This window comes from Aythya fuligula, chromosome 3 (assembly GCF_009819795.1).
Source record: "Aythya fuligula isolate bAytFul2 chromosome 3, bAytFul2.pri, whole genome shotgun sequence".
In the NCBI taxonomy this organism is placed as follows: domain Eukaryota; kingdom Metazoa; phylum Chordata; class Aves; order Anseriformes; family Anatidae; genus Aythya; species Aythya fuligula.
In genome coordinates this window covers 93,025,117-93,047,962 of record NC_045561.1, presented here as the reverse complement: position 1 = coordinate 93,047,962, position 22,846 = coordinate 93,025,117, and the positions used below count along the sequence as shown (strand labels likewise).

The 22,846-nt window shown below is 38.4% G+C and overlaps 1 protein-coding gene across 13 annotated transcripts in view; it reads right to left on the bottom strand.

Annotated features, from left to right (window-relative positions):
• DST (dystonin) overlaps window positions 1–22,846 on the bottom strand; it is a 295,457-nt gene that overhangs the window by 21,384 nt on the left and 251,227 nt on the right. For all 13 annotated transcript variants that reach the window (XM_032183966.1, XM_032183952.1, XM_032183954.1 and 10 more), the window contains 13 exons: window positions 21,734–21,835; window positions 20,077–20,250; window positions 19,127–19,282; window positions 16,562–16,759; window positions 15,945–16,073; window positions 12,679–12,849; window positions 11,155–11,310; window positions 10,724–10,930; window positions 8,947–9,066; window positions 4,493–4,662; window positions 3,779–3,938; window positions 2,093–2,287; window positions 779–907 (listed from right to left, as the gene is read on the bottom strand). In XM_032183966.1, coding sequence (XP_032039857.1) covers window positions 779–907; window positions 2,093–2,287; window positions 3,779–3,938; window positions 4,493–4,662; window positions 8,947–9,066; window positions 10,724–10,930; window positions 11,155–11,310; window positions 12,679–12,849; window positions 15,945–16,073; window positions 16,562–16,759; window positions 19,127–19,282; window positions 20,077–20,250; window positions 21,734–21,835 — 2,067 coding nt within the window. The remainder of the gene's footprint in view (window positions 1–778; window positions 908–2,092; window positions 2,288–3,778; window positions 3,939–4,492; window positions 4,663–8,946; window positions 9,067–10,723; window positions 10,931–11,154; window positions 11,311–12,678; window positions 12,850–15,944; window positions 16,074–16,561; window positions 16,760–19,126; window positions 19,283–20,076; window positions 20,251–21,733; window positions 21,836–22,846) is intronic.

The following is a 22,846-nucleotide window of genomic DNA, read 5'->3' as shown; positions in this document are numbered from 1 at the left end:
TCCACTTTTCATCCTGTAAGCTTGTAACGGTTATAACTTTCTTTGTGGCAATAACAACCATTCTTTATTATTATAATCTGGTCTGTAACATCACATGCAATTTTATGTTTACTTTATATTTTTTGTATTATTACTACTGCACTTAAAAAGGAAAAGTTCTGCATGAAAAATGCCTGCGTGTATGAGAGGGAAAATATGAACCCAAATTTCTTTAGTTAGGCTCCTGACTTAGCCACTTTCCCATTTCATTACTGCAAAATCAGTTTGGTGACCTGTAATCTAGTATCTGCAGTACCTAATGCACTGCAGTATTTCAGTACCTAATGTACATGAGGCATGACAGCATGCTGTTTCACCGTGACAGGAGGTTAATGGATGACAACATCATTCTGCTGACATTTACAAATGACCTTGAAAGTATACGGTCTTCTTAGCTCAATGGTGCTGAGAAGATGGATATACTTTTGCTGTTCTAACAGCCTGTGTTAGAATTGTCAGGCAGCATATATTCCAGAGGGTTTTGAATTTATCTCTAAATGATTACAGCAACTTCCTAAATGCCCATTACTTTCATATAATAAGCTAATCTGACTCAAACAACAGCCCAACACAAGAATGGGCACCAAAATTCATTCAATTTCTAATTTTCTCAATAGAAAGAGCTGCAAAAACAAACCTTGGATGCTAGATGTGATTACATGAGATAAACTCTGCCTCCTTTCCTTTACATTCTAGTAGATTATTAGAACAAAGAGACCCTCTTCACTTTCTTACTTACCCTGTGCTGGTCTATCAGGGTACGCAAGGCCTCCTCATCATCTGGAAGGACCCCGTGGAAGCGAAGAGCCTGCTCAGCCTCTGCCAACCACTCCAGGAGGACGTGAACAACAGAGTGGAATTCCTCTGCCTGTTAAACACAAGAAGTCACGGTCACTGATGAGGGGACCTGACAGACACGCTGCAGCTTACACAAGGAGACTGAGCCCAGATTTGGAGCCATTAATCACGCAGCAGTACTGGCACATTAACTTTCCATTAAAAAGTCAGTGATATACAGTACTACATTTTCATAACCATAAAAATATCTCATGCTTCCCAAAAAATTATAGGAAGCCTAAAAGCCTGCTCATGCTTTTAGCTATCTGATTTATAGTGTATTTGCAGCTCAGTTGAGAATGTCATGCCTTTATGCTGACAAATTACATGGGACGTGCTTTCATGGACCAGCTGGAGAGATGAGAACTGTATTTTCTGCATAGCCTAAATCACTGGTTAAGCAAAATTAACCGACAGCCTGTTAGTGACTGACCCTTTCAAGACTGGAAAGAACAAGAAAGTCGCACCTTTGGGCACAGCCACAATCAGACACAATCAGTGTTTGAGGTAGCTCAGAGTTGTTCCTGCTGAGATACCAGGTAGATGGGCAAACACAGCACCCTAGGAAAAGCAGGGCAGGAATCCTGTACGCAGTGGATACATCACTGTTACTGGAACCTCAAGCTAGCATCAACCCAAGCTGTATGTCTGCGCGAGCAGCGCAGACATCTCAGGTCTGCAACCAATACAGATGGGCCTGTTCATCTGGGACTGGTACCTGCCAATACTGACACGGATAGACTGCTCTGGTTCTTGAGTGCACTCAGCACAGCTCAATTTCTTCTGTAATTGTGCCAATGTAAACAAGTTTTTAGTACATAAATTTACTTCTTTCTAATAAGGCACAAAGGGCATAAGCATGACTGCAATCTCCAGCTTCCTGTGAGGGGGTCATAGTTCTTAATCAAACTTCATGCTTGTCTGTAACTTCAGTGATTTCCTTAGATGGTAAGGCTTTTGAAACATTTGGTTTTCATTTGTGGTATAGACTACTACTAATAGTAATAATAAGTACTAACAGGTATTATTTATGTGTTGTGGTAAGGGGGCAAAGACAAGGTAAACAACGCATGAACAAGAAAATGAATGTTTTCAAATGAAATTGAACGAAATGGAATGACATGAAGTGAAAATGAAATGATTTTTTTCAACTACACTGTGCAGTATTTTCTCTGCTTGACCTATAGGAGATGTGGAATCAGCAGCACTCTTTTACCTGTCGGAGAGCCTGTTCCAGTCGCGTTTGCTTGGATACTGACAGGGCACAAACTGTCTCCCAGCGGGTGCTTAGCTCCTGCATTTGGACTTTGACCCAGGAGGAGTCATCTCGACTGCCTTCTATCAGCTCTCTGGCAGAGCGCTTCAGAGCCTGCACACTGCTTGTTCTTTTTCCCAGCTCCTTCTGGAAAACCTAGGACCACCAAATATGTTTGGAATATTTAATTCAATAATGTAATTATAACACATAATGATAACAATTACAGAAAACGACAAAAAGCCTACTGGTTATAAGAATATATCAAAATATTAAATGCATAGTTCAGTCCATGGTAAGTGCAAATGACACAAAATGCACAAGTTCTGCTCACTAGATTTCATATGAAGATATTTACACCCTATCCTAATGAAACTGGAATCTAGGAGGGAAATGTCAGGCAGATCCTGGGAACAACGCATCCTGATGCAATGCATGGGAAATCCAGCCTTCTTACCACACTGGCTTTAAGCTCTTTATCAAAGCAATTGATCTGACACAGTGATGAATGTGCAAGACTGCCACAGCACAAAAAAAGATCAGATAAACTGCAAACAATCAAGGAGAAGGTTGAAAAATCATAAAAACAGAAATAAAACTTCATCTGGGGGTCAGGCTGTAGGGCTGTAAATCTGTACGTATTCATATATTTATGTGAGAGTATGTTCACATTCATGGCTGGAACAAGCTCCATTTTCACAAAGGAACCTCTTAAAAGGAAGTAAGACAAAATGTAAATTGCAAATCTTGTGCCACTGACTATGATGTAGTTATGCTATGCATTTGGACTTCAGAAGCAATTCTAGTACATTTCAGGGTAATTTTTATAGATAACCTGCATTTCTAGATACTTTTTTCCTCACAAGAGACAAAGCTGTCTTCTCACCAAGCAGTGTTTGGATACTGGAAGTCACTGGTGGAAGAAGAGGGAGACCTTCATCCTGTAAGCCTCCCAGACTCCAGTGCTCTAACCCTGTCACTAGTAGTAACTTCAACAGCCATTTCTTCTGACATACTGAACAGAACTCCAGAACTGCGATTCAGAGGTGCAGCCCTAGATCCCCTACATGCTCCCTTCTTCAAAGACACTTCACTGACAAAATACTGCAGCCAGTGTAGGTTTCCTGGGTCGTCGTCGTCTAGTTGTGTACTCCCATGCACGACTTAAGCACTGCAACTGCTTTTCTCTGTGAATATGCAGCAGCTCTGCAGGTTTGAAATGCTCACTGCTGCCTTTTCAGAAAGGCTGCTGGAGTCACAACAACTGCACTGGACATTTGGTTAGCAGATGTACTGAATAAAACCCTTTCTCTTCTTCCCCAAAAGATTTCCAGTAAAATCAATTTTGACACTTCTTTCCATATACACACATTCATAAATGCACAGTTGTGCTTCTTGACATATTTATAAATACACAAGATAGCAGCATTAAATTGAGTATCTCAATGCTAATTGGTGCCAACGAGTTATTAACAAGTTCCTTGCTTCCAAGTCTGTTTTATAGCATTTTCCATTGTCAACATGTTTATGTCATAAAAATATTCCGCGTTTCTAAAATTACAGAATAGCCAAAAAATGAATTAGCATTAAAAGACTACACTTATGAGCAGTCTAAAAATTAAAAAAGGAGAATCTATTTGGAATTACCTTGTGATTGTCAATCAGGTTCATCACTAAATCAATGTCTCCATGTACTGGCTGATCTTCTGCTAGCTGGGGTTCAATTTTGTATAACCAATCAATGAGAGCTTGCAGAGCATCAGTAAATTGTCCTGAGAATAACAGGGCTTCCTCTAGTTTATTTTGTCTGGGGGGAAAAAATGAACACAACAAAAAGGATAAACTTCGTTAAAAATCATAAGGAAAAAATTTTCAGCATAAAATGCTAACAAACAAGAGCTCTAAATTAGTGTTTCTTTCCCCTTTTAAATAGTGGGGAAAAAAAAACAAAAGCGTAGGTCTGCAGTGGGATGAACACAATGCTTCTTGGGGCTCTGAACAGTCCCAGGCAATGCACACGTTCTGCTGTCTCCGAAAGAGGCAACATTCTCCTGGCTTCCCCATGCTGCCCTCAGACACAGTGGCTCCTGAGGCAGACACGTAGGAGACACCGCTCAAGTGGGAATTTACCAATTAGGTTAATGGGGCTTTATCCAGTCTGTACTGACCAGCACAAAGAAGGTTCCTCAAACAGATGAGGAACGCTCATCTGTTCCTCTCCCCCTCCCTCCCACTCTTAATTATGAGACACGCTAGCCACTCTGGTTTTACTTCTGTGCAACAGAAGCCGAAACAGAAGCCTGAAGAATTCTTGTAAGCCTTATTCTTATCTGCTCAATAATTAGATTGGCTTTCATTTACCTTTCTACTGATTTTCCACAAATTGTGTCCCATTTATCCCTTAGCTCACTCAGCATATCATCAAGTTTCAGATTGTCATCGGCCAAAGTAGTCTTCTCTTTCAAGGAGCGTCCAGTCCTGTTTGTGGTATCATACACAGAGTGTTTGGCACCAAGAGATTTCTGGAATTCCTATAAACATGGAAGAAAAAGAAAACACCCATATAGCATCAACTACTTACAGTCCACAGTTAATCAATTTTTGCCATATCATTTGCAATGTAAATAATCAATGTTGCTGCAAGAAAATGTTAAGCTTAATGCTAAGTTTTTAGTTTGCTAGTGCCACACAGTGTAGCTGAAATTCTACAAAGCTTGATGCTAGCAGAGGCCATGCCTTTCATCCCTCTCTGCGAAAAGAAACAGCTCTACACCTACAGGAACAACTCTAGGAAACTCCTCCCTCAAAGAGGGATGGTTCCTGTCTTACCATAATTCCTAAAACCTAAATTTCAGTAAGAGGCTGCCTTGGCTGTTCAGAAGAATGTGAAAGGGCTTCTAGTTTGGGAACTATGAACTGAGCACTCTTCACACTACATTTATGTATTTTAAGATTTCAAAGTAGCGCAGAGCACCCTGGAGGCGACAAACATTACTCTGTTTTATCTCAGTGTGAACAAAATGGGGAACTTCTTCCATCCATGACCATTTAACCTTCCTAAGACTGAAGCCTACTACAATTGGGAAGAACTGTATGCCAAAAATATACAGATTTAGGTACAAGAAGCAGCCAGATGGCTTCCCAAACAACACAGTTTGGGTTGGAAGTCATGATCATAAACAGGTTACTGTAATCCAGGAACTCTGGAAGAGTGATGGTGACACAGCAGCTGCATTTGCCAGCCTGCTCTGACTGCTCCTGCTGCACAGAGCTTCCAGAAGCTTTGCACAGGCGCAGAGGAACATACAGAAACTTCTGATATCAGCAGAGAAGTCAACAGAATGACAGAGTAAATAATGAAGTAACTGAACACTACCAAAGGATAAAACCAACTTTACACAGTAGCTCATGAATGGTAGTAATGCTTGAAGTGCTTTAATTCACACCTTCATGAACTGCTAGTAGGAAAACAGTATAAAAAAATCCAAACGTTGCGTTAGAAACTTCATATATAGACATTTATTTATTTTTAATTTTTTAATTAAAAAAATAATAAAAAATACCAGGCCGAAAGAGTTATTGCTCAATGTTTGCTAAAATGGTTTTCCACCTGATTCTCAGAGCGATGTTTAATATCATAAAATCCAGCATGGAAATGATTACCAGTTAAAATTCTTAATAATTCCTGAGGGCACATAAAGCTTGCAAAGACTTTACATGGTCACTGCCAGCACATGCACGACTGCTCATCTCCAACTTGCAAGCTGTTCCCAGCTGCTCTGCACTAGCCTGTGCCGTGGTAGCTCATGCCTCTTTCACCAGCTTTCCTATCCGCTCACACAGCCATCTGCTCATTTTAGATGTGAATTCACACCAGGGAAAGCTCAGATGCAGTGGAGGTGCGTGAAGTATGAGGCATTGGGTTGTGACATGGGGATGGTACGCTAACTTTACCTAGGGTGATTCAAGGTTCCTTATTTAAATCTTACTCAATACTGCCCTGTCCTGATTTTATGGTTATTTCAGGGTCCAGAGGGAACTGAGGTTTAGAATCTATTAAAAAAAATCAGCAATTGTTTTGTAATCGAGTATCTCCCTATTGTCCTTTCATTTTCCTCACATAAAACAAGGAATCGTGTTTTAAGAAAGAATACAAACACCATTGTCAACCTCGAACTGTTACAGAAATAAAAAGCCTTTTCAAAATTAAAATAACCAGATCCTTATAAGAGTTTCTTCAAAACAAATGACGCACACATTAGTGCTCCCGTTGTTTGATGGGGTTCATTAACTACTTAAAGCTACATGCACAACGTTTCTTGATTTGCACAAAGAAACACAATGAAATTGTTGTCAGGGGAGGAGCATATATTAAAAACAGATTTAAAGGTGAACAAAGGGTTGCAGTCAATTCACTCTTTGAGGCACTGCACACACTGTACCAAATCTACTTGAATTCGATTTCACAGAGGTATAGCTGAGAGTAGATTTTGGTTTAAGACATTTTAGCTGCCAAGAGATGAATGAAATCTCAATAATTAATTATTTATCTTCTTCTAATGAAGACAGGCAAGACCATACAGATAGAATCAGTTAGGTTCACATAAATGTACTGTAAGGAACATTCAGCATTAGTGCGGGACTGGATTGGCTAAGCTAGTAAGGGATTTTCCACTCCTGACTTCTAAAAATGAGGAAAAATTTCAGATAAACAGACCATGAATAACCCCCCAAAAGTCCCTGGCAGTGCACTAGATATGAGTGAGAAAGAAAACATATCTTGGCTTTTCTCTTTCGGGGCATTTTTTTTTTTTTGGCAGTAACAACTGGCAAAGAGTGAGTCCAAATCATTGCTTACAGCACACACACAGCACACACTCGGTTTAGATAGTAAAATCACTAGCTAAATGGAGCAAGGAAACCTTCAAGGCTGGACAGAAAAGACAAAGACAGACAAAAGAGGGTCTATGTGGGAGTGGAAGGAAAAGATTCAAAATACAAGGAAGGACATTGCAGTGTTGGGAGGTTTGACAGCTCGTTAAAAAACAATTGAGTTGATTTCTTGGGGGGGGTTGTTTGAAGTTTAAAGTCACAGAGTTCAGCAAACTCCCTCTCTGGTATACATTCATCTTTTTGCTCCGAATAACCAGTTTCAATCCTAATGCCCCCATGCTATGTTCCAGCCCATTCCTTATACTAAAGGAGATTCAAGCAATTTAACCAGCTATTCTCTGCAGGTATGCTATACGAAAAGAACCTGGAGAAAATCTGTCACTGGGGGAACTGATGAATCTGACAGCCTGTTTGAGGAAGTTTGGGCTCATAAAATGTACTGCTGTAGGTACAGAGAACAAGTAGGCTATCAAGTTTAAAACTTCAGAAGAGAGGAGGAGAATTAAGACAGTGTGTCAATCTCCAGGGCCAAAAAGGACCTCAAAGCTAAGTCACAATGTGTTCACCATACTTGTGAGGAGTTTGAACTTTTTATATAAAGAAGAAAGAAAAAAAAAAAAGGAGTGGAAGGATTAAAAGATTGATAGAGTCAGACAATACAAGAAAGAAGATCTTAATAGAGGTTTTTCTAAATCCTCAGAGCTGACTTCAAGTTCTGGCAACACCACCTAGCCCAGAACAAACTGAAATTGCAGAGTTAGCATAACAGAATGTTAATGCAGGTTTTATCTAAAAGTTTTAACACCAAACGTAGGTAAAACTATTTTTGTTTGACCTGCAGCCAACTTCCCCATATAAAGTAGAATATTATTATCCTGTTTGATAAAAAATACTTATATCATCATGGAAGCTGAGAGATGATAAAAATGTGCAGCAGACTGATGCAGTAACCAATCATTAATGCTCAGGGTAAAAACTTATCAGAGGTAAAAGCAATTATCAGAAACTACACACAGAGGGTGTAGAGAGCTGAGATGCAAAACCTTAGGTATTGTGCAGAATGAAATAACAGAAATAAATGCAGTACTCTAAAGTCAACATGAAAAGTAAAAGTAAATATATGCCAAAATCCAGAAAAATAAGTGATATTTCAATACTTGTCTCTGATGAAACTGCTCCAAGATAAATCTTTAGACACAGCCTGTCTCTGAAGATTCTATGTCACCCACTTGAATCTTCCCTAATACATTATTTTAGGCTGTTTACAAAAGTAAAAATGAAGCTTTGTCTGTCCTTCATTTTTTTCTGTCTGCTATAACTGTAGAGCTTCCTTCATTTTTACATCAACTTTTTTTTGTTTGAAAAGCCATGTCAATGGCAGAGATTTTTACACTTTCTCCTCCGTAGCTGCATTTGTGGAAAGGTGGTCCTGGAATTTTTAATCCTATACAGAGAAACTACCTTTTCTACTAACAGTATCACTGTACTTTATGGAGGACTTCATTATTACTTCTACTTGACTTAAAAAGCAGCTGTCGATAAAAATGCAAGATTGTTTTTTATTTTTGAGGTAGTCCTGTAATATTAAAAGGAAAATACCAAACAAAGTAACTGGATGGTAAGTTTGTGTTGTAAGGACTGAAAAAAAAAAGCCTATAAGCTCTTCAGAGATTCCTCTTTTAAAGTTTCCCTGGTGCTGTATTTTTATGTCTTTCCTCTTCGTCATTAACCATTCTACCACAGACCAGGTTCTGTTAAGAGCTCTGTTGACTCCCCACCTGTAACACGCCACCATTTAATTCAATGCTAACAAACTCTTCATTGTAGCGAGGCCATAAGTTTACTTCCTTTGCTGACTGAACAGTACAAGGTTGAGACTTACATCTCCGTGGGCATCTTGCATTTCATCAGTCACGACTTACCTTATGCTGCGCAAGCTGCATCTTTATTTTGTCAGGATCGTTTGCAATTTCAAGATCAGAGTCCAGAGATTTCTCAGATTCTTCCAGCCACTCCATAAGTTTGTGCCAGGCTTCATGGAACTGCAGGAAAGGGAGATTTGCATAGATGTAAAAATGCACTGGTGCATGAAACAGTTCATAAACATTAAACCCTGACTAGTTCTTCACAGGCCAAACAAGTACCAAAACCCTGGGAAAGGTTTGGTGCGATTTTTCTCCCAGGCTTCTCAAAGAGGGACTGGCCCAACCATGGGTTCCACTGAACTTAGCCTCCTTTTTAGCAATTTTTAATGTACATAATCTCTATGCCTAGTGTGCATGTTTCACAGACACAATGGTAACTTCTGTTGATGTGTTGGTCACTTAGATTCCTACCTTCTTAGTAATGAATACAAAATACATCAAGAATGGGATTTAGCTATTGCCTGCATGGGATGACAGCTGTAAATCACTGGAGAGAACTGCCTGGATGATTGCCCAAGATTTTCCCTGAGACGTTCATAAATGCTCTCATTATATCAAGTACTATCTCGACGGGCACAGAACAGATTCTTGATCTTCCTTCCTTTCTCAACAACAACAGTGCTTCAGGGAAGGAAGCAGGGAAAGAGTCGAGATTCAACCAGCTTTCACAAAGTGGCAGCCCTTTGGGACAGGATTTTTCCAAGCCTGTCATTTCTCTCTCCATGCCTCTGGAAAATTTTTCTTGCCTGGGCTGCCTACACATGAAAGTACAAGAAACCAGTTCAGAAAACTGTTAAGTCTCTAGGACCCTGGTGTTCAGGGCTGTGGATCAGGCATAAGTATTCCTCCCCTGCTCTGTACAGATAGTTGTTATCCTAAATGAATACAACTCATTGTATTCAGCTCTGTAAATGGATGCAGGGATGTAATTTTCTCTACTGTCCATCTCATTGCAGAACAGCCACGTGTGTGAATGCACAACAGAAACTGCCGGAAAATGAATAATGTTTGATTGGTTTATGGCCTAATTTATTGCTCAGAAGAGTTCTTACTCTATGAGCTGCGTGGCAGTAACAGCGAACATGAGAATGTGGTTTGGCTGTGAACATAACCAAAGCTCTATGTGATTAAAAAAAGCTCGAACTTCCTATTGATGTTTCAATATATTACATTCCTCTCACACATTTTGCATCTTATCATTTATGTTCTTCAGTGAGGGAAACATGAGTCTAAGGAAAAAAATTAATGCTCCCTGGTGAGAAGTCTGTAAAAACCTCTCTGGGTTTGTAAGGATATAAACGCAGAAATCTTACCACACGGGAGATAATGGTCTAGTAACTACCAAAAGAAATCGAAGAAATCATGTGTATTAACTAGGGCAAAATGTAAACCCAAGAAGAAAATGCAAAGCAATATTCTCACAGACTACTAATAGGGGTTTGACATGTTCTTTAATAGCTAAGGGATCGATTGTGTAACTTCTTTTTGAGGACAGATGGCACTACTAATCTACATCTGGAAGCCACACTAACTTTCTTCTTTCAAACCATCCCGTACTGCAGACAGAAGTCACTGCTCAAGTTGAAAATGAAGCTTGCACCTTCCAAATGAAGTGCACCATGATTGAATCACTGAAATTGCTCCACTAACCGAGAGCCTGTTACACTAACCCAGACTTACATGAAAGTGTGCTTTAAAGCACCATATACTTCAAGAGTCTGGTTGTAATTTCAGCTAAGTTCAAAGAATTGTACAACAGCTGTTGTTCGATTACCTGTTTGGCTCGTTTCCTTGCATCATCCAAAGCTCTTCCCCTTTCAACTAAGCGTTGGACTACTTTTTCCCATCTACTCTGTACGCTAATCAGCAGATTCTTAATAAGGACAACATCCTGTTTCTGGCTGAAGTATTTCAAATGGGTTCCAGTTTTGTCCAGTTCTATGATCTGATCACGATGAGAATTCACCTCTGTGGCAAAAACCTTGGGAAAAAAAGTAGAAAATTACTCTAAACACTATGTTGCTCATATGCTGGATAAACACCGAAAAAACCAGTCTGATAAGGAATGATGTAGCAAGACTATAAAATGCAATTTTAAACAAAATAAATGTTTCTAAGTGCTAGTGTTACAGGGTTTGTTTGAACATTGTTAAAGTATCTCTGCAGAACTGGAGAAAAACATTACACATCTGTTTCTTTACATACCTTGTGTTCATCAATTTGAAACAAGACAGTGTCCAAGATAAGACTTGGCCGAGAAGCTGCAGTTAGAGTTTGCTCTGCCTGAGTAAGCCAGTTGATGAAATCTTGAAGTGAGTTGTGGAACTCCATTGCTAAATTAAGAGCTTCTTCCAGTTTGGTCTGTAAAGATAGGTCATATTTTAATAGAATTTGATATTGTGCAGGGGCTTCAGCCAAGTAAACTATTTTAGTTTAGCATTTTGGAGTAAACTGTTTTAATTTAGCATTTAGTTTAACATTTTTAAGCATTTTCCCAACTCCAAGTTTCTGAGTTTTGTATTTTAAAATAACAGCCCGCATTTGAGCATGTTAAAGGAGATAGATAGAAAAGTAACAGTGACACTATGTATGATAGTGTAAAATACAGCACGTAGTAGTAGGATACATTTTCTATTTTAGATCATTTCATCTTCTGGTAGTTAATCATAATGGGACATAGGGATTTAAGATTTTGTATGCAAAACCTGTAGAATATCAGAAATCTAAGGTGGCAATAGACTTGGAAGAGCCTCAAAGAGGTCATCTTATTTGTTCTCTTGCACTAAAGAAAGAACAAGTTTGCCTAGACACTTCTCTTTAACAACGCACAATTGTCATTGTGGTTGCCTGAACTAAGACAACTTTTGGATACAGGGTTTTTTGTTGACTATGAAAGAGCAGTCAGATTTTCAGTTGTACTGCTGGCTCAGCTGAGCACTCCAACCTTACATCTTCCTGCAAGAAGGCACTCATGTTATGTATTAATTAGTCTGACACTCTTTCATTATGCAGTTACCTTAGTATGCATCAGAATTCTCACTTTAAAATACGACTAAGTTGTGAGTTAAATATTTGTGCTTTACACACATAAGGGCTGTACAGAGAGTTCGAGTTCCTCTGTTTGTAATTATTGACTTTCTTCATTGTTTGACTGAGGTAGAACAAATGCACTACACTTCGTGAAGGAATGAAAGCAAAATGAAGTTAATAATAAGAAAAAGTATGCTGCACATCAGTGAAATCATGGTATTGATCTACAGTAGAGCAGAAGGCAGTCACTTGAACTAAGTGGCAGACGGCCAAGTGTTTGGGATTTTTAACCAAAAAAAAAATGGATAAAAGCTAGAAAAATTAATGCAGCAATTCCATACAGAGAAGGAAATAAACTTGAATGATCAAATAATTTAATTCCTTCTCTCATGTCTACAATCACTGTAGTAAAAACCAGAAAAGCCCTCACCCTGTAAAGTGAGTATCATCAGTATCAGTTAACATATTTCTATGGAACAACCTTCTGCCCTTCTCACCTGCCCTCACCTCCAGATAAGGATAATAAACTCCTAGAATCCCATTTTTTCCCAGTACTTGCTAAATATACCAATGAATTCTCCAAAATTTCTCTACAACTTTAGATCTAAAAGACCAAGGAAGTATGCATGTGTAAAAGGACAAAATACTAGCAGTCCTAAATACATTATTTACACTACTATTTTTATGTAAAAAACATACTTTTCTTTCACTGAGCTTTGTTTGTACTGATTCCCATTTTTCTTTTAAGTTATTTATGTCCTGCTCAACATTTGTTTCGGCAGACTCTGGGCATCTTGCAAGCATCTGCTGGCCTTTCTGCATTAGACACTTATATGTCTCTTCTTTGGCTTCAAAGGCAGCACAAAGTTCCTAAATAAAGAAACCAACAAAATATAAGTCAGGTAGAAATTCAATACTCTTTACAAATGTTAGCATAGTATTTATTCCTCCCCCAACATTTTGCGGGTATGATTAAGACTAATAGAGGAAACATATGTAATTCATAAAAAGCCAAATGAGCAAAGAAAGGGCCCAATTCTTCAGGAGATGAGAACTTGTATTGTCTGTCAGATGTTTTTTTCTGAGATCCAAAGCTTGGCAAAGAAAGTACTATGCACTTATCTCATTGCACAAGATTTGCTATAACTCTTTTTTTTTTTTTTTTGCAGTCCATCTGTAGCTGCAACACAAAAAGTGTCAGCATTCACTGAAAGCCAACCTACCCACACACCTTTGAAAGCAGGTGGGACAACTTGGGAGGGCTGCTTTAATGTACATCATCTCTTTTGTTTTGTCTGTATCTTCCCTCGCTCACTAGGCAAGAGCGCTGCAGACATTTTACACATATACAGGGAGCTGGAAAAATAATAGTAATAACTGTTTTACTTGCTAACTATTGGACTCACTGTTCTCTTTTAACCATGTTGAAGATGAGGTGGCAAGAGAATTGGAGCTCATATATGTCCCTCTGACTCAAAGGGGCAACAGACCTTTCAAAATGCACCAACAAAGTTGGTACAGGCTCCAAAGTGAGGAATGTCTTCCCGGAGATGAGCAATAATTGATTTGCTGATGGGAGGAAAATAACTTTTTCCTCTTATCCCCAAGAAAAGAGCATAAAACCAACATTTTCTCTGGGGTAAGAGGTTTTGGACAGAGGGTTATTTATATCTGATTACAGAGGAGGGCAAAGTAGAAATTCAGTTGAATCATGAGCTAAGGCCAGAAAGCTTCCTTTCTTTCTTCCTGAGGTCCATGAAAAACTGTTGTGACCTAGCCCGATTCTTCCTATGTTCCCAAACTCCTAAAAATATTTCTGGTTTCCCTAACTCCCCAGAGCACCTTATTCTACTGCAGTGTGGGAACCCCTCAGAAGTCAACATAGGGAGTGCATCACAAGTGGGACACAACATGGCAAGAGTGGCCTCAAACACTGGGGTAGGCTCAGTCTGAGATAGGAGGCCTCTTTCTAAGCCCCTTTTCCGTTGGTGTCCTATAACATTGCTTCGTCTCTCTTGTATTCCTGGAGCTGCCCTAGCTGGAAATGCTACCCAATCGCAACTCCATTTGTGAACTGATTGCAGTTGAGTCCTTATTCAGAACTGTAGAAACAGACCTTATGCTCAAGATGATGATTCGTAATGTTATTTCCAATAAGAAAGACAACAAAATATAGTAAAATTTCCTTTTCAGTTTCAGGTCACAAATGAACATGGTTTGTATCCCTTAAGAGCAGTTTGAATTTGGAAGTTATGACAAATTGTTCTCAGCCGGACAACTGGCCTCAGCATTTCAGCTGCCAAAAAGCTAGAGAATTCACACAGAACTGCACAGATGCATTGAGTTTAACTAAACTGAAAGCAAATCCTGTTTTTTAAAAGTTAAATACATTAAAAAATAACAAGACGATGTTTGCAGCTGTAAAAACGTACAGTTAGGAAACAATTGTACATATAGATTACTATTACTGGGGACACATTCATGCTTGTTCTAACAATATTACATTCAGTTTTAAGATTCCTTAACTACTCAACCTGTAAATGCAAGAAATATAGAAAATGGCTTATTGATTTGCATAGTAGAAGAATATACCCTAAACACCCTGAACTTTTTCAGTGAATTTTTTTTGGGGCTTGATCTGATAGCCCGGAGATATTGTGGAGACTCTTTCTCTGCAGATATCCAAAACCTGCCTGGACGCCATCCCATGCAATGTGCAGGGGGGATTGGACTAGGTGATCCTCAGAGGTCCCTTCCAACATCAACTGCAATTCTGTGTGTGATTCCAGGCCCAGGATGAAAAATGGAAAGAACTCCACTGACTCCCACAGGTTCTTGATTAGACAGCCCCCACCCTTGCAGGAACAAAAACGTCGTTTCTTTACTTTTTTGATTCTGTGTTTTTTTTTTTTTTTTTTTTTTTCAAAACACAAAATTAGAAAGATTTGAGGGGAGGGGGATGTCAAAGAATCAATGTTATTTCTGTGTTTTGTGCTTGTTTCCTGTCATAACTGATTCAAAAACTATAAATAACGTCCCTTCTCAAAAATAGTTGCCGTTAAATTTTGAAAAAAATGCCCCACATTTGTGGGCAATGGCCTTTAGCATCAATCCAAAATAAAACCTGATTTATGAAGCTGTGACAATGCAGTGTTTTAATGGAAACTGTGTCAGGCATGTTAGAGCTCAAGGACAGTTCAGAAAATATCACTATTACATCTGAGCCAGGAGGTCAGGAGTTCAGATCCCTGGGTTTGGGCTTATATCCAGGCCTAGCAGCACAGCATGATTTTCTAAAAGTGGAGCACCAGGAGCCACATTCCCCTGAGTTACCTCAAGACTTCAAGTCAAGGCATCCTTTATCAAGCTCTATAGTTCTACAGGGGAAAAATCCATAGGGTTTTTCTTTTAAAGGAAGGAAGTGAAGGAAGGGAATAATTCAGACATCCTGATCAGATTTCCATTTCTAATTAAAGCAGAGTTTATATGACCCATTACTCCTTATTACATCTGTGCTAATGATGATTTCAATGTCAGCTTTGGTTAAATAAAGAATAAAGGATTGAACCCCTTAATTCAAGGTCCAAATGAACGTGGATCACTTTTAGATTCATCTTTGTATCTGAGAAAGAACATCAATTCTAGTTATGGGAACAGAAGGGAAAAGAAGCATACAAATTACCAAAAAATCTGTAAACACTTTCTGTTTTTGTTTCTGAAACTACGGATGAAAAAGCTTATTTTATAGTCTCAACACTATTAATGGCTCTGCTTTGGGCACATCCCAAGTTACTACTTCACTACACTGAAAATAACAGTGTTGTTTTGAAGGCCATTAAATTTTTTTTAAGATACTGTACAGACATTGTGATATATAGAACATGCTCTGTATTTACCATAAACACTCGTGAAAGATAGTTAGCCCTGAAATGCAATTTGCAAAGCATTCTAATACTGATACTTACCATATGGGTATTAAGCTGTTCTCTTGCTGTTTCTGGTAAGCCTCCAACAGGTTTTGATGCCAACAGCTGACGTTCAGTGTCTGTCAGCCATTGCTGCATATCTTCAACTTCACCATGGAAACCTTGGGCCTAAATTACACCATATCATTTTAGAGCTTACTTAAATGTTTTCCATTCTAAATACTAACTCAGATGCAAAAGTATACTGGCAACAGATTCAATCAGGTATTTGCAATAATTGGAGGAAATGAAAGAAAAAAAAAGCAAAGGAAAAACAAAATTGAAGCTAACTGCATTTATCATAAATGATAAAAACAAAAATTATGGAAATCCTGAAAGAAAGTTAAACGAGCAACTGTGAGATCAATGTTTTCCCTGATTAATATACCTACACAGAAATTTCACCTTTTAAAAACACATAGGTCAAAACTAAAGTCTTGATGCAGCACTACAAAAGACAATGGCCAGCTGTGGGAGATACAGTTGGTTCCAAACTTTCTCCAAATTTAGGAGCATCTATTTTTTTATTTAGGCCAACTTCTAATACATGCATCTATGTATTTCATGTAAAAAGACATTTTTTCTGAGTTATCTCTATCTGATCATTTCCTGTTCACCTGGATCAAGGCACTGTCCAGCTGCTGTTTCCTTTGTTCTGTTTTTTCCAACACATTCTGCCAGCGCTGATTCAGAAGTTCCAACTTGCTCCGTAAATTACTTGCTTCTTCAACAGCACTTGATTCAATCAGGTCACTTCCAGCTTTCTTAACTGCTTCCACTGTAGACTGGTGAGCTAAAACATCGTTTTGTAGCACCTACAATTGTAACACACAGCACCTGTGACTGGCCATGCTGATAAGTTATGGAAGGAAGGCAAACATAGCAACCAAACTAGTTCTAACCCAATTACAAGGCAATAGTTTAAAATCACCACAAGTACTAGTGATTAAAGCTAATAACTAATCTTACTTCACTCAAAAGCGGTAACAGACTAATCTGCCAAAATGCTGTATTTTATTGTTATATATTGGAAAAAAAAAAAGTATTCTTTATGAATAAATAACTTCCTGAAATTACAAAAGCTTTCCGGCACTGCTAGTGAAGAATCACTTCTGAGACATCCAGTATTACCTCACTTTCCTTCGTTTACTACATCCTTTTCTTTAATAACACTCTTCTTTGGTTTTGAGGGCAAGGTGTGAAACCAATGTTACACATACTATTGCTGATTACTCTTGGAGCAGTAGGCTAAGAAGAGAAGAGAGAGGGGAGCAACAATCTTCTGACTGCCACGATGTCTTTTCTGGCATTTCAGGTCTACAGCCAACTTTGTGTTATGACAGGCTAGCAGGACACTTCAACTGTCCTAAGAGCTGGGGAACGACTATAATACTAACACGATAAAATCTCCATCTGTTTTAAAACCTGTTACCACCACCCACAGTAAAACCACCAAGGACAAAAAAGTACAATTGGGAAAAAGACACTGTTTTCAGAAAGATTTCATTAAGATTAATGGAAGCCTTTGAAATACCAGGAATAAAGAACAGAAAAAGATGTGTGAAATGGTTAAGAAGGGAATGAAAAACACTACTTAAAAAGTCAAACTTTATGACTGCTCTCTTCCACTGGTTCAAACTTATCTCCATCAAAACGCTAGTATAAGGAAAAAAAAAAAAAAAAAAAGCTAAAAACAGAAGAACTTTCAAATAAAACATACAAAGCACCTGATAAAAAAGCAAGTTACAAGTAGTCCTGGTATCACAAGGTGCACATATGTGTATCACACTTGCATTAATTCTTCTAGGCTATGCACTGGAAGGTATTTGTTGTTTTATTTTCCTGACAGGAAAAAAAAGGGGATATTCACACAAGCAGATGAATCTTATCCCTTCCTTCCTACTGAGGCTCACTAGGAACAAGGTTTATTCTGTCCAAAGTTATTCAGGAGATGGATGTTTTTCCAGACTACCACAGGATGCACTACCGTGTGAACTTCCTAACCTATAAACTCTGTTTTACGAAACGGAAGTAGATTGGTTCATGTGTTTGCTGAACTCCTTCAGTACTAAAGGCAGATGAAGTCATAACTGATGTCTGGATGCTTCTTCAGTAGTAAAACACATATAAAAGGTTCATGGAGTGGAAGCTAGGTTTGTAATTATTATTATTTTTAAAGGCCTTGTTTCTATCAGTAGTCACACAGGGCATGCATATATTTCACTCTGCCCAAGTTCCAGCTGACTACCCAAAAGGCTTCAGAAGCTGCATAGTGGCATATAATGAAAATGCCTTAATTATCTGTGTATTGTCAATTTCAATCTATACTCTCTAAGCCAAAAATTAACTCTGAATAAGAATGTTTTTCACATCATATGCAAGCCAAAAACTAAATGGCAGGAGAGGATTTATGAGGTTAGCATGAAATCTTCAGGCCTACAAAAAACACATCATCGTGAACAGCACTGAGCCACACAAACAAGTAGAGAAGATCGCTTGCTCTTTAGAGATACTCTTCAAAATAAATGAATAATGGAAATATTCTTCCATGGGCTCCAATGCCAATTTAGCTACTAACTATCCTGAAACAAACACACAAACAAACAAACAAAAAAACAAAACACCACCATCACCAAAAAAAACCCCTTATGTTGTATGTAGCAAGGAGAATAAGATGAAGATATGGATACCCCTAAAATTTGCTAAGAGATTCAGAGCAGCATTCTGTGTTCTAGTTAGACCCAACTAAGATACAATTTTGCAGACCTCAGAGCTAAAAATCAAAATATTTTTTTTTCTGATAAGAAAGAACAAAGCTGTATAAAGGTGAAGTATGTTTTGTAAGATGTGGCCTTAACAACTAATCAAGAGTGTATTGCTTCAGGAAGAGTAACAGGTTTGATGACTTTTGATCTCCCTGGATCAAACAAAGGTGAATAAAGGGGGAGGCCAGGGTGAGCTGCTGTTTTTGGCTAAAACCTATGCCACTTGTGTGGTACATGCAAGGAAGAAGGAATATAGAGAAGCAAACAAAAAGATGTTAGTTCTTCTAAGCCTGAATTTCAGCATCTTGAAAAATCTCTATAGGGAATTATTTATCAAGTGCAAAGTTTTACTACAAGACTCATCTCTAAGATAAACCTCAGAAAACATTTCAGTTCATATTCATTATAATTACATACATGATGTTTGGCAAGTTCAATTTCAATAGCCTTGGGGTCTCCACCCACGGGTTTCTGTTCATTCAGCAAGTCTTCTGTATGCGTCAGCCACGTCAGTAACTCATCCAGGGCATGTTGGAACTGCCCCAAGGCTAACAAGGCACCTTCCAGCTTGTGCTATAGTAAAAATAAAATAAATTAACAATAAAACGGTTTCATGATGCTATTGAATCAGCTTAAATTACCATTAGTCACCATACTCCAGAGTGGAGTCCATGCATATGATAGCATAAAAAACAGAGACAAACAGTTATCCAACTGCATCATAGTTAGAGCTGAGCTAGCAATTCCCTTGTAAAGCCTGACATCCTAGGCTTAAATTCCTGACCTCTGAAGATGCCATGTAACCAGAGCAGAGTTAAGATTGAAGGTCCTCTCATCAGAGATATGACAGAAGTTTTCATCATTTAAAATGTAATTTAAATATAAATGCATCTTGCTGCACGGACTTCTTTAAACTTTTTCTTCACAGCTAAATGATTCAATTTAGAGGAAAAAAACACACTTCAAAGCACTGCATCTTCAACTCTTTTTGACAATTTAATGTTGTGTAGAGTAGTGAAACAGTACTAAAGTTTTAAGAAAAAGTGCTTGGTTCAGCAGCTTTTTTTTTCTTCACATATAAACATGTTTTCAACTGCTACTTAAGATGTCATTAAATAGCCAAAATGAAATAATAATGATTTGGCATGACACTGCCGACAGAAGAAGTGACAAAAAATACTAAGGGTTGAAAAAAATCATAAAAGCAACTCAGTAAGTTATGAAATTCAAATTCCATTATACATAGTTCTGTAATTTCCAAACCAAAAAGACTAAATATGTAAATTGATACAAACATTATGCATAAGGAAAAGCTTTTCTCACAAATCCAAGTCATGAATGAAGCCCCCACCTTCAGGTTTATTTACCTGTCTATTTATAATTTTTTCTTCTAGGCTATCCCACATTAGTTTGAGCTCTGAGAGAGGGTCTTGAACAGTGTGCTTGTCACTTTCCTGTGTTACTTTCTTCAGCAATAGTTCTGCTTGATGGTTCAGTCTTTCCATTTCTATCTGCTGCTGATAAGCTTCTGTTTTAAATTGCTATGGTAAATAGAAAACAATACAAATAAACATATCACAAGCAATGATCTTGAGTATAGCACAGTACAGCAATATTTACAGTAATAATGCATCACTGTCAACTTTCATAGATCTAGGGCTTTGTTTTCCTGGATCAAAATGCATATAAGATACTGATAATCCACTCAGGTCCAGCTAAGTGAAAATATGCAACGTCTTACTATCCCACCAGATACTGCTAACTGTGAGCAGAGGATGACAAAGATTTCCAATATGAAAGTCCTCTCCAATGATCTCTCTTGTTTGTATATAAAAAATATGGTACAATTCAGGAACATCCCCGAGTTATTATACATCCCTGCTTTTTATCTAAAATTTGTAGAGCAGTCTACCAACATCAAGAGTTTGCTTAGCCATAGATCAATACAGACAGGATTCTAAGTCTGAAATTTTGATTTACAGCTTACTGGATGTATTGGGAATGATGTGATACAGTTAAACATTTAGAGAAAGTCAGCAATGGCAGAAGTGAAGCTCTGGAGGTGTGCCTCTCAGAACATCAAGAAAATTGTTTATGGTTGTCGTGGTTTAACCCGGCCGGCAGCTAAACACCACGCAGCCGTTCACTCATCCTCCCCCCTCCCTCTCTGGGATGGGGGAGAGAAATGGAAAGTGAAGCCCGTGAGTTGAGATAAAGACAGTTTAATAAGACAGGAAAATAATAATAACAATAACAATAATAATACAATGATGATTAATAGTACTACTAATAATAATGTGTACAAACAAGTGATGCACAATGCAATTGCTCACCACCCGCTGACCGATGCCCAGCCTAACGCCGAGGAGTCCGGCCCCCCTGCCCTGGCTAGCCATCCCTATATATTGTTTAGCATGACGTCGGATGGTATGGAATACCCCTTTGGCTAGTTTGGGTCTCCTGTCCTGGGTCTGTCCCCTCCCAGCTCTTGCTGCACCCCCAGCCTGCCCGTTGCAGGACAGAGCAAGAAGCTGAGGTGTCCTTGGCTTGGTGTAAGCACTGCTCTGCAACAATTAAAACATCGGGGTGTTATCAGCACTCTTCTCATCCTAAGCCAAAACATAGCATCCTACCAGCTACTAGGAAGAAAATTAACTCTGTTCTAAGCAGGACATTGGTGGAAGCCAGAAAATTTAAATGTCATAGCAAAAGAACTCTCTTCATAACCTTACAGCCTTTGAAAGAGAACTAATGTTATTAAAAGTATTTTTCGAGTATCTGAACATAGTCACAGAATAAAACAGTCTCATCAAAATCTATTCCAAAGCCTTGAGCCACGTATTTTAAAATGCAAACTTTGCAATGAAACATTATTTGAAATTTTCATACAGATACATTTTTTTAAAAAACTAAAAATTGAAAATGAAAATTACTTCTCAGTCTGGAGAATGCAGAAAAGCACTAAACAATGCAGGAAAATTCAGATGGATGGAAATACAAATGAAATAAATAGCTAGTTCATACCTTCAGTTCCTCAGTTTGCTGCTTCACTGTCTCCAGATCTGTTCCAACTGGGGACATAGACGCTAACTTGATGCCAGCAATGTCTACCCAGTCAAATATTGCCTGAAAATCATAGCATGAAATTCAAGCGTGAGCAGAGAGAAATAGTATCATGGTTAAAAGCTGTAGTTAGTAAAATACCAGAATTTGTTTTACTTCAGAACAATATTGCTATGCTCTTTGAAATAAAATAGTTTTCTTCAATGAAACCTCCAATATTGACAAGGCAAGGGATCAAACAGTACTCCAGGTAGTGGTTACAAGAATGTATGTACTGCCAAACTGAGCTTCTGTGAGCAGCAATTGTCCACCAGTACTCATGCTAAGTAGCACTTTACTCCTTGAGCAAGATCAGCAATTTTTATGCACACTCTGAGAAGTAAGTACAAGATCACCTCTCAGTTCCATAGTCTCTTGGCGCGAAGATGGCAAGTTGTGGCTGAACAGTATCACATTTTCAACTGTGATTATTAAACATCATTAAGAATCAAACATTAATTGGAACTACTTGCACATTACCAACAGCTATATACATCTGGGTATTTTTATAGGGAAAAAACTCCTCTGCTAGGCCCCTTTTCCCTGCCTGTTAACCATGATTCATGATGGAGAAAGGCTTGGCAGTGCTTGTCAGAGCTGCCTACAGTTGACTGAGAAAATGAGAACTGCCCTCACTCAACAAGCTCAGTAAGATAAGGTAACTGCAGTACCGCTAACAATCTGTCCACAACACTTTTCAGATTGTCTACTGCAATGAGCACCAAAAGGCATTTAAATACAGTTCTTTCACAAAGTACCAAGCCTGTACGATGTTCAGCCACAGAAAACACAGAACACTTCAACCAACGGCAATGTTCCTAAGATAACCCTACATGTCAGCCTCTGCACAGCATGAATGTAAGAGCACTGGGAGAAAAATACATAATGAGGTGCACTGGAAAACAGGCACATTGCATTATTATTAAGGAGTGTTCTGCTGCCAGATCTGCACTGAACACACAAACAACTTGCTCAGTGTCATGTGAAACTGTAATTTTATATTTCAAGGATTCAATGAACCAAGACAGATGTTAA